The sequence below is a fragment of the Cibotium barometz genome, chromosome 49, assembly GCF_041138505.1.
Source record: "Cibotium barometz isolate CiBa-2024 chromosome 49, ASM4113850v1, whole genome shotgun sequence".
In the NCBI taxonomy this organism is placed as follows: domain Eukaryota; kingdom Viridiplantae; phylum Streptophyta; class Polypodiopsida; order Cyatheales; family Cibotiaceae; genus Cibotium; species Cibotium barometz.
The window spans coordinates 19,187,379-19,199,409 of NC_141094.1; the positions used below are offsets into that span (position 1 = coordinate 19,187,379).

A 12,031-nucleotide genomic window follows, 5' to 3' on the forward strand; every position below is an offset into this window, starting at 1 on the left:
AGAAGCAATTATGGAGCAAGGAATCTTAGATGCTCCGGAAGATACTTATGGGCATACTTCAAGGGAAGTGCATGAAGAAGTGAATGTTGGAAGTGCCCACAAGCCCACCCCACAAGCGTCACATACCATCCCCATTGATTCGATCATGCAAATGCTGATGCAAATGAATGCGAAGATGGACACGATGGCTACAAGGGTGGAGGTCAATGATAGACTTGATACTATGGCCACAAGGATGGAAGTCTTGGAAGAGAGGGTGGCTCGGCCAATGAGCCAACCTTCATTTGATAGTGGTCATGGTGTTTCACATGCAGGCAAGCAATATGGGACAGCTTTTGAAGGCCGTAGGGAAGGCAAGCTACCTATGGCACAAGAGGTTTCTCCCAAAGTAATGCATGAGCATGCCACCAAGAATGCTACTTTTGGATTCATGGCGGATGCACGGAGGCCCCTTGTCAAGGACATGTTTCATTCTTCTTTTCACTCGGGTCCATCTAATTCCAATATGCACATGATTGATGAAGAGGTGGTACTCGATTGGAACCAATTGTCCTTTGCCCAAAGACAAAGGGATGCTCATGAGAAGTGGATGGAGTTACCAAATGACATCAAGAGGGACTACAAAGACTTTGCACAATTCATGGAATCGTATATGAAGATGCAAAGGTTCAAACCCTCTACCCAACATGACAACCCATCCTACACAGCTTCTAAGGATGTCAAAGACAAAGTCTCACTATCAAAGTTCAAAGGTGATGGATCATCTCCGCAAGAGTTGGAAGAGTGGGCTACTAAGCTTGACACTTATTTCCAACTTTACCCAAAAAGTGAGCGTGATATGGTACAATTTGCTTCCTTACACCTTGAAGATTATGCACATCAATGGTGGAGGCACTTGGTCAAACAAGGGAACACGCCATCAACTTGGGAAGGATTGAAGCGGGAGATGAACTTGGCCTTCATTTCACCCCTAGTGCTTGACCGTTACCATGAAGAATGGTATGAACTTTCTCAAAAGGGGATGATGGTGAGAGATTATATCAAGAAATTTTTGAAGCTTTCAATGTACGTGGAAGGCTTGAGTGAAGACATGAAGATGAAAAAGTTTGTGCATGGGCTTGAACACTTCATCAAGGCGGATGTGTCGGCTCAAAGGCCTAGCTCTCTCAAAGAAGCTATGAGGTTAGCCGAACTCTATGAGCCAAAGTACAAGAGGTCTCAGCCCATGACCTTCACCAAGGACACACTCAAACCAACCACTACTTCTTACAATTTTGGGAAAGGTCCTACCTCTACATTACCATCCTCTAATCCAAGAACTCCTACATCATTTGGGGGTGGACAGCCAAAGAATGGGATATATCAAATTGATGCCAAAAAGGGTAGTGACTTCATGAAGAAGAAGCCCTTTCAACCCTTCAAGAAGACTCAAAGAATGGATGATCCAAAGATTGAGGAGTTGAGAAGCAAAGGGCTATGTTTCAAGTGCAAAGAGAGGTGGTCACCCGGGCATGTGTGCAAATCAAAGAAGATTGTGGCCACTATGATCCTCATGGATGAGGAAGAGAACAAGGATGACTCTCATGACATTGAAAAATGGGAGGATTGCAATGAAGAAGCACATGAGGAGTCACTTGAAGACCATTCTTTCATCACGGAGGATGGTGAGTTTCCGTTTGATCCGGGAGGTGGTACTTGCTGCAAATGCACCTAAGAAGCTCTCTTTGATCACTCCAAGGTGACTCAAGAAAGAGATTAAGGCTTTTGACACTATCTATGTGTTACATGTTACCCAAGAGGGGATGGAAGGCAGTGGACAGCACATAGATGAGGAAATGGCAACTCTTCTTAAGGAGTATGAAGATATTTTTGCAAGTGCCAAAGAGTCTACCACCTAAGAGGGTCTTATTGATGAATACCTTGTCAAATGGAAGCAATTACCCATGGATGAGGCTACTTGGCAATCATAGGCGTATGTCCAACAACATGGTTTACTTGTGGATGACTTTCCGTGACCAAGTGGTATGGTTTACTTGAGCAAATTGGGTAATATGAGGAGAAGTATACATGCTGTAATTTCTGGACAGCTTTGGGAAGGTCTACTATTGGGCCTATTTTTCTACTCCAACAAGCTTCATGGCGTATCCTAATGAAAGATTATGATGTGGGCTACATATGGCTGAGTGTACATATCATTTTCAGCCCAATATATGGAGTCTAAATGAAGGATTTTCAAGGGTCTTCATCGACTAGAAGGGCTGTCATAACAGTCCCACTCATACACTTTGGGCTTGAAGCTTTGTGGACTCGTACACATCCAAATTTTCATTGTATATGTGCTTTGGATGTACTTGAGAACTCTTAACCACTTCCCATCGATTACATTAGAGTCTCATACTTTGAGATTGTACATGTTATTGATTTTGAGGACAAAATCTTTGGGAAGGGATGGTTTGTAATAAAGTAGGAACTTTATTCAATAGGGTTAATAATGGGACAAGTCCATGTATAAAAGAGGGGACTTGGACCATGGTTGTAACTTTTGATGATCATTTTTAGAAATGGAAACTCATGTTTCTTGGAGCTCATAGCTTCTCTCTTGGCTTGTGGAAGGCTATTTCCATTCTCTTGGTGTGAGAGACTAAACACACTTAGGCATCATGTTTACATGGTGATTACTCATATTTTCATGCATTACATCCCTTCATTCCACTGTCCAACCCCACAAGTGGTAGGAAATCTAGGAATGGAGGAGGGTGGTATAGAAAGAGACTTTGCACCCTCTTATTAGAAGAAATAATGGGTGGCTTAGATGAGTCATTGATGAGTGAAGTGGGCTGTGATTTTTTGTATTTGGGCTCATAAAGCTCCGCCAACCTCATAGTCTCTTTAAGGGTAGGTGGTCTGTGAGAGCTGACACATCCGCCTTGATGGAAGAATCCAACCCATGTATAAACTTCTTCATCTTCATTTGCTCACTAAGCCCTTCCACATACATGGATAAGTTCATAAAACTTTTTATGCACTCCCTTACTACCATGTCTTTTTGCAAAAGCTCATACCATTGCTCATGGTATCTATCAACAAGCACTCCCTTACATGGATAAGTTCATAAAACTTTTTATGCACTCCCTTACTACCATGTCTTTTTGCAAAAGCTCATACCATTGCTCATGGTATCTATCAAGCACCAAAGGTGAGATGAAAGTCAAGTTCATCTCCCTTATTAAATCCTCCCACAAGTTTGGTATATTCCCAAGTTTAACCATGTGTCTCCACCATTGGTGAAGCATAATCTTCTAAGTGTAGGGAATAAAATTGCACTTTATCTTTCTCACTCTTGGGATAGAGCTGAAAATAAGTGTCTAACTTGGTGATCCACTCCTCCAACTCATGTAAAGTGGAACCATCACCCTTGAACTTGGAGAGGGACACCTTGTCCTTGATATCTTTGGAAGCATTGGAAGAAGGTTTCTCATCATGTGGCTTACCCTTTTGTGATTACATATAAGAGTTGGCAAATTGGGCAAAGCCCTTGTACTCCTTTTTTATAAAAGAGGGTAACTCCATCTAACTATCACGAGTGGCCACTTGTCTTTGTGCAAAAGACGTGGACTCCCAATCATCCTTGACCCTTTCCTCATCCCAATGCATCTCCTCTTCCACCTCCATAGGCTGATTTGATTTTGGGTATGATGATACCCTCTTGGCCTTTCCATGATATGTATCCATAGGCTTGAATGCAACTTGTCGGGGCTTGCCATTCAATTGAGAGGTACTAGGCTGAAATGACGAGGGTTTTAAAGCCTTGATAAGGGGTTTCCTAGCATCACTCATAAATTTAAATGAAGAGGTTTTCAATGAAGCCTCTTGCATAGCTTACTTGCCTTTCTTATAACCACCATGAGAAGCTTCGTGCATAGGTTGCTTGCTCCCATCCATACCACCAATTCTATCATTTCTACTAGGTAATCCTTGAAGGCTGTGCTCATTAATCTTTGGAAGCATCTATTATCGGCTTCAGGGCTAATTTTTGGAACTTAATATTAAAATACTGCTGTGTGAAGGGAGCTGCATGTATGAGGGGGAAGATTTGACCCAATTGGTGTCAGTGATGTTTATCTTTGCTTCTTTCAATTTGTTTATGCTATGCTTGTCTTGTTAATTTGTGGAAAGTCTAAGCTTTTATTCAGCTAATATACGCGAGAAAATTGATTTATTTTCTTAAGTGTACAAGAGAATTTATGCAAGATTTAATCCTATCTTGCTTAGGCAAGCATGTACACATGGGGTATGACGCGGTTCCTTTGTTAACTTTCACCTCTAGACATTTGTGCTTTTTTTGACCTTCTATTCTTGGACACTGTTAATTACTCTAGGTCAACACATGATCATTATGCGATAGCCTCTATAACAAAGTCTCCTCTTCTTTCGGTTGGTGGAGTCTATAGATTGAATGAGGCTCACAAGAAAGAGATGCTATCATTCCAACTGTCAAGGAGATTGATGTTGCTATTCTTGCTACCTTGTAAGTACTGCATCACCACACTACATGGCTTTGTAAAAACTTCCTATTGAAAGTGCTCTACTAAATGGGGGAATGACACTTTCCCTTAGGTTTACAATTTTAAGGCGATATTTGTGCTACCTGCTTGCCATACCTAGTGTTGGTCTTTTTTTAAAGGGCTTGGATGAAAGTACAATACTCACACCACACACTAGATGCCATCGCTTGCATAGGGGGAGATTTGAACCCATTACCAAGGGACTATCAAATTTCTTCTTTACCACTACACTAAGTGCAATCACACACATATGCACTTAATAAGCGTAGTAATTGTAAAATAAATACCTTTACCAAACAACTGATGTTAGTCAACATGTTCATGTGTAAGGAGTACGTGAGAGGATTCTTATGTATTCAATGATTGGAGCATCTACCTCGTTCCTAATAATTACTCTCCAAAATTTAGCAACTACATTTTTTATATTGCTGTTATGAGAGTTGTTAAAAACTAATCGATATAGCTTAGCTATGATCAAGGTTAGCAAGACAAATTTTCAACAAGGTAGCTAGCTGTCCAAGCATTATAGTTTTCATTTTGGGTTGGTTGGTTGGTTGGTTTGTTTGTTTTTTTTTCATTCTAAAAAGATAAGGAGCACTAAAAAAACAATAGACTATTTTCCAAAGCTGCCTAAAAAAAAGAGAGAGCTTGCCACGTGGCTGAAGCTCTTTGGAGCATTTGTAAAAACCTTCTTAGGTAGCCACGTAATAAAGAACTAGGTAAGCTTTTCCAATGAATTAATTATAAGAAAGAATAAGAAAAATCTAGACGCCTGGTCTTTTTGAGTTCTCATATTTACCTAGTTCGCGGATTCGGATACTCCCGCCCAGCCCAGCGATCGTCGTTCGAGCAGCGTTCCGAGCCTTGCTGATATGGTCTATGGCAGGCACGTGCTTTGCGGTGCGCGAGGAGTTCAAGTGTCTGTTTTATGAGATGTGATCTGACCCTGTTCTTGCACGGTAATTCTTGAGTAGCGAGTCTTGAGCCGTGTTTTAGTACCTCATGGGGTCCGCTCTTCTTTCCTCCTTCTGTATTACGCAATCTCTTTTGCCGTTTTGGTGTATTCCAGAGACTTAACCTGATTTGCTCGCTCACCCTCAGCATTGTTAAAAGACCGTGGCAGTGCTTGCCTGCCCGGTGCACGCAGTTATTTCTACTTTGAAACGGGGAAGAAATCCGTTCAGCTCGTGCTCCAAGTTTTTGGAGCAGTAGTTTGAAAATCAAAGAGCGGCACATCAGCTTCTTTTTAACTTTCTGGCTGCTACTTTATCATCACCACAAGGTCAGGAGCGCATGCATGCCATGGACAATATACCTGTCAATTGGAATGCTCTAGATGCTCTTATTTTGGATTATGCCGAGGCAGAGCAGCTATTCGTGGACAGTGGCAAGAGTATGAGCAGCTTCGTAGTCCGCTGTACCATAGGTCATATTCGCAGACTGATTGAGCAAGGTTCAATTAGTGAGGCATTGGACTTGCTCCGGCAACAGGCACCCTCTGTTCTACAAGATCAACGGCTTCTTTTCCGATTGCATAAGCAGGTTAGATTTTGTCTTATCCTGAAGAATCTGGATTAGCTCTTGTGCTGCATTTCTAATTGGAGGCCTATTCATTCTGGGTAAACTTCATCTTCTGCAGAAGTTTATAGAGCTGCTTCGCAGTGGTGGTGTGCATGCTCGAGATCAAGCAATACAGTGCTCTCGAACTGTTTTAGGGCCTTGTGCTCTGAATGCATATCCTGTGAGTTCTGTTATCTTTGTTAGAATGTGAAATTTTTCACTGTCTGCATGGAGTAACATGTCAGTAACAGCTGCAGGGTTGACATGTTCTAAACACATATTTATGAGAGTGATTGCTGATGTTGCCTCTTAATTTTCTTGAATGCTTTCTTTACTTCTCTTTTTGAAGCGGCTTGATCAAATTAAAGAATTCGATAGGATAAAATAAAATTATACACTAGCAGAACAACACATTTCACAAGCACGAGCTCGTGCAAGTACCGAATTGAGTTCTTGCGTGCGTGAAAATTTAATCCCTCCTGTAAAAAGTTGTCACCATCCCTTGTTCATGTAGGTGCTTTTTGGATGGTGGGAATGGTTATCCATTCCAAAAAAAGATTCATTAGGGACAAGCCCTTTTTAAGATGTCCTGTAGAGAATCTTCATTATCCCTCGCTCATGAAGGCAGATTTTGGATAGTGGGAGAGTTGAACCTCTTTAGGGCATTTAATTTATTAAGTTTTTAAATCAACAATCATTAACACATTTCTAAATAACCAAGAACAAGACTTTAGGACAACTAAATAAAATTATCGGATTTTATGGCATGCAAGGCAAGATCAAAGCTGAAACAGAGATACAAACACCACCCTTGGTACCAAGGGCCGGTGACCAAAAGGTGTGTCCCGAGAGAAGCTTGCCTGATCTCCCACACTGACTAGCATCTAGTTTATGCTCTTGCAAGAGCAATATATCCATAGGTCCACCTGTGACTGCACAATCAAGCTGGGTTTTTACAATTTGTTTCTGTCGACGTGGAAAAAAACCCCCATGACCCTGAATGTTCCAAGAGACAATCCTCATAAAGACTCAGAGACGGAACGACCAGATCTCGTGGTCGACGAAGGACCCCCTTTAGAGGTGGAAGTATGTCTCGCATAGGTAAGGGAGGGGAAATCTGACGATGTAAACCTTATCTCTCTCTCCCACTCCGGGGAAAAGCCAAGGCTAGTCCTCCAAATCTGAGAACACTAGAGCAAGAACAGTGCAGAAAATAAACAGCAGAGGTGTGTAACTCCGCTCTATATACACAAGATCCCGGAATATACAAGATACAATGGTGTGGGGGCCATGGGGCCATTTTATATGGCCCCAAACATGTAGTCGGCCTGTAGAAAAGGCAGCCGATTGGACCTAAATGTCCACGACCAGCTATATCCACCAGTCGGCGAGCTATACACAGTTGGCCAACGTACATGAGAGATCGGGGACCAGAAGGAGCAGTCGGCTAGCATCCAGTACACCCTAACCAGCAGTCGGCCAGTGTATGGATCAGCCCCCACACCTGGTAGAAATAGGGAAAAAATGGGGAAAAATATGGAGAGTGGGGAAAAATGAGAAAACACCTAATACGGGTGGGCACACCCACAACAGAGGCCTCGGTGTCTCAGTAAAGACAAGAGATGACTTCTAACACACCTAACCTTGGATGATTAGAGTGGAACCCTAGCTGACTCGTCACGGACTGGGGCTCACAAGGGACCACTTTCCACTCTAGGTCCTGCACCTGCTTGTCTAGATATGTCCACGTGACACTTTTATAACACCCAAGGGCTTTTTCCCCAAAAAGAACTAGCCTTTTTTAGCCCCATCTCTCTCCCTCTCCGTTGCCTGGGGTGCCTGAGCATGGGAAGGGCCACTGGGGATACTTTGCCTCGGTGGATGAAAGGGCCACTGTAGGTTGCTTTTTACTCGTCCATCAAATTGCTCTTGATCCAAGAGTAAAGCAATACCTTGTAGTAGATCATTGGGTATCCGCATCCCCAGCCCAGTAGTCAGAGTCGCTCTAGCCACATAAGGTGCCCCCCTCTCCATATAAAATACGAAATTCCTTGGTACCTTGCAAGTACCACCGCATGTGGAGTGTTGCCTGCGCGAGTGAGCGTCCAAAAGTGCTTGCATGAAGGCACTGCGAGTGTGGGGGAGCCCATCGGCTATGGCTTTGCCCCATGAAGCCCCATAAGCATGTGTGGCGAGCCCTTAAAAGGGCATAGGCCTTTTTGGCCAGCCTCTAGGAGGCAAGGGGCCAGTCAGCCAGCCCCTAGTGGGCATGGACTGGCTGTAAGCAAGCCCTAAAGGCCTGGGCAGCCAGTTGCCAGCCCCAAAAGGCCTTCTCAGCCAGTTGGCCACCAGCCATGGAGGGGCCTGTCCGGCAGGCGGCCCGCCTGGACAGCATGGCCAGCACCAGCAGCAAGGGCAGCCAACATGTGAAAGGTGCCCATTATATATGGTGTGATAAAGAAGTTGTGGGAATTATTCCTGCAGACCGACTCCTCCTAGAGCAAACCGACCAGCATCATGGATTAGTATATAAGCATGGGTTAGCCCAAGGTTTTAGTCATCTCATAATTCACAAAGTACTCAAGAACTCCAAGGGCCAAGACAGCCAAAGGGAGCCTAAAGCAAAGGTGAACTTGAAGGTCAAGAACCAGGTCATTTTCAGGCTGAAGGTTTACAGCCAAGGAAGATTTCCAGAAGTTAGTCTTCTTCTCATCATTCAATAAAGCAAATACACTAGTCTTTGGCGGGGGCCTTACAGAGGGTATTTGGGACCCAATGGGATGTACTGTGTCTTTGTTGTGATTCTCTCTCTCTCTCTCTCTCTTGCACTCTTACTTCTGCTGCATTGTGAAGTCGCATGAACCAAGGTGCTGAATATTCATTATCTAAAGTATAATCCTATCTGTAAGCTTCCGCATGTTACAAAAAGGGGAGGCCTTAGGTCCCTTGTACTCAACCTATATCGACTTAAGGCGACCCGTTGCGAGGATTCTCAGCCGGCTCTTCATCGGGGTACAGGTGGGTCACCTTGTTTTGAATGCCTTTCTCAAGTTTGTTGCGTAAAACATTTGTTTTTTTCCATGGCTTTTCTAAATTTTAGAATTAGTCACATAGGTATCTTGCAATAGCAGCAGACCTTCCTTTCTTTCTATTTATCCCTTCACCTTGCGGCACGACTCCACTTTGGTGATGCAAATTAACCTCTCTATATAGGGCAAAAATGCCTTTGGTCCCCCCTCATCTCCCACCTTTATTGGTGGTCTCATGGGATGTTCTGGTGGGGGGGGGGTGGGGGGACCCGGTTGGTTGTTGGCCTCGGTCCGCATGCTATGCGCCTCCGTTCACTTGGTGCTCCGTGCTCCTTGTTCTTTCACCATAAACACAACTCCTACCAAACATATTCTAGTTATTGCCAGAGCCATATGCTCAATGGTATCATAGGCAAACTCGACCATAGGGATGTACCTCTTGAAGGCTTTCAGCTGTTAGGGTTAGGGTTTGGAGGTGCTGCAAATACAAACGTGGGGAAGCAGAGAGAGAACACGACTCTAGTTGTGTATTCAGTTGATAATGTGAAGTACAATAGCCACATAATAAAGTGACCTAAAAGATGTGTTCACATGTCCGGCCATAAAATGTGCCGGGTGGACCAAAACACTTATAAACTGTTTATAAGTGTAACTAAGCTAAACTGGGGAAAAAACCTCCACTAACTGAAGTAAAAAGTGCCCCAGTAATCTATTGATGATCACTAGCACTCTTGGAGTGATATGTGATCACTGTACATCATCCACCAAAAGGAAACAAATTCAAAGCAGTGCGGAATGCTTCGAATTTCAGACGTGGTAATGCCTTGGTGAAGATGTCTGCCACGTTCTGATATGTAGGACAGTAGATCAGACTGATATCACCTGCCTGGAGTCTCTCCCGAACAAAATGATAGTGAATCTCAATGTGTTTCGTGCGAGCATGAAACACAGGATTCCTGGCCACAGCAATGGCACTCTGACTATCAGTATAGATAGGTGTAGGCTCCTCCACTGAAATATCCATATCAGTCATGAGACGACGCAGCCAAACACACTCAACAGTAGTAGTAGTGTAGGCTGCTCTGTACTCTGCCTCACAAGACGAAGTGGCCACTGTGGTTTGTTTCTTGTTTAGCCAAGAAATGCATGAAGAGCCAAGAAAGAAACAATTTCCACTAGTGGAATGTCTGGTATCAAAATCACCAGCCCAATCTGAATCACTGTAAGCGTATAACTGCATGTCAATCCAAGAGACAAGGTACCCTGCAAATACCGGAATACATGCTTCACAGCTTGCCAATGTGACAACCGTGGGCTGTGCATGAATCTGCTCAACTGAGATACGGCATACTGAATATCTGGCCGTGTAGTACACAAATAAATAAGGCACCCAACAGCCTGAGCATATGTAGTGGCATCAAAGGAAATACTGTCATCTTGTAGTGACAGTTTCATCCCAGGCTCCATAGGAGTGCTAATAGGCTTGCAATCCTGAAATTTAAACTTCTCCAGAAGTTTAGCAACATACCGAGATTGCAACAACCCAATGCCTCTGTTATCCTGCACAAACTGTATGCCCAAATAGTAGTGTACAAGCCCCAAATCAGACATGTCAAATGTCTGTTTGCAGTATCTCTTTAAAAGCTGCAATTTTGTCATCATTTGATCCCATGAGCAAGAGATCATCTACATAAAGACTGATGACCAGCAGATCTTTCTCTTCTTTCTTTACATACAAAGTGGCTTCTGATGGACTGTTCACAAAGCCTTGAGTGAGTAGGAAAGCATCTATCTTTGCATACCAAGCTCGTGGAGCTTGTTTCAAACCATACAAGGCCTTTTTCAGCCTGCATACTTTCCCTTCATGACCATGTTCTGCAAAACCTATGGGATGATGTACATAAACTTCCTCCTCGAGGTCCCCATGTAGGAAAGCAATCTTTATGTCCAACTGGTGAACAACCCAACCACGATGTGCAGCCAATACAATGACACACCTAAGTGTTGACATACGGGATGGGATGTAGGAGCAAATGTCTCCTCATAATCAATGCCCTTCTTTTGTGCATAGCCCTTTGCAACTAGACGGGCTTTGTACCTGTCAATGGACCCATCTGCATGTCTTTTCAACTTATAGACCCACTTAGTACCAATAGCTTTCTTGCCTTTGGGCAGATCAACCAAATCCCATGTTTTCTGAGCATTTGTTCTTTGAACAGGCAATGGCTGACCTGGAGCCTGTACCTGTTGTCCTCGCACCACTAACCAAATCCCAAAGACCTTTTGCTACGAGCACATTTTTCAGCATAAAACTCCACAAGGAGTAGTTCGTGCCGTCCAATTTGTCTTTCTTAGACAAATACGTGAGTACATCACTCTGCTGTTGATTTGCCATTATGCCAATGCACAATGTTGTACCTGTGTATCAAAAAACCCAATAGCAAGAACCCTAAAAGCAACTGTACTCCATTCAATACAGTTAACCCAAATATGCCTGCACTCTCAATTCTCTGAATGTGCAACACAATGCACCACTGACTGAGTAGAGCAGCAAAAATGGCTTACACAGTGCCAAAATGCCCAAAAATTGCCCAAAGTTACTGCACCCAAAACCTTGCAAGAAACCTGTAGAGTTTTCTTTGCAAGAAAGTCTGCCTGTATGTGCCAGAAGATTTTCAGAGAGAAAATAAAAATGCCCGAAATTCCAAAATATGTAATGCTTACCACTACTGTACTGAACAAGTAATGGTATTTGTAATGAACAAGTACAGTCGACTGTACTGTGCAAGTACACAGCAGCTACAGTCGAGGTACTGTACGGAAGCAGGTACGGAAGGTGCAGTCGAATGCACAGCAGGTACGGAAGCTGCAGTCGAA

General features: G+C 43.5%; 1 protein-coding gene across 3 annotated transcripts in view; it reads left to right on the plus strand.

Annotated features, from left to right (window-relative positions):
• Positions 1–5,308: 5,308 nt before the first annotated feature.
• LOC147610374 (Ran-binding protein in the microtubule-organising centre protein) overlaps positions 5,309–12,031 on the plus strand; it is a 46,265-nt gene continuing 39,542 nt past the window's right edge. The window contains exons 1-3 of one of the 3 annotated variants that reach the window (XM_086786013.1): positions 5,331–5,524; positions 5,635–6,107; positions 6,205–6,306. In XM_086786013.1, coding sequence (XP_086642139.1) covers positions 5,859–6,107; positions 6,205–6,306 — 351 coding nt within the window. In that variant the 5' untranslated portion in view covers positions 5,331–5,524; positions 5,635–5,858. Of the gene's footprint in view, positions 6,108–6,204; positions 6,307–12,031 lie in introns of all 3 variants that reach the window. The other 2 variants (XM_086786011.1, XM_086786010.1) reach the window with 2 other exon arrangements.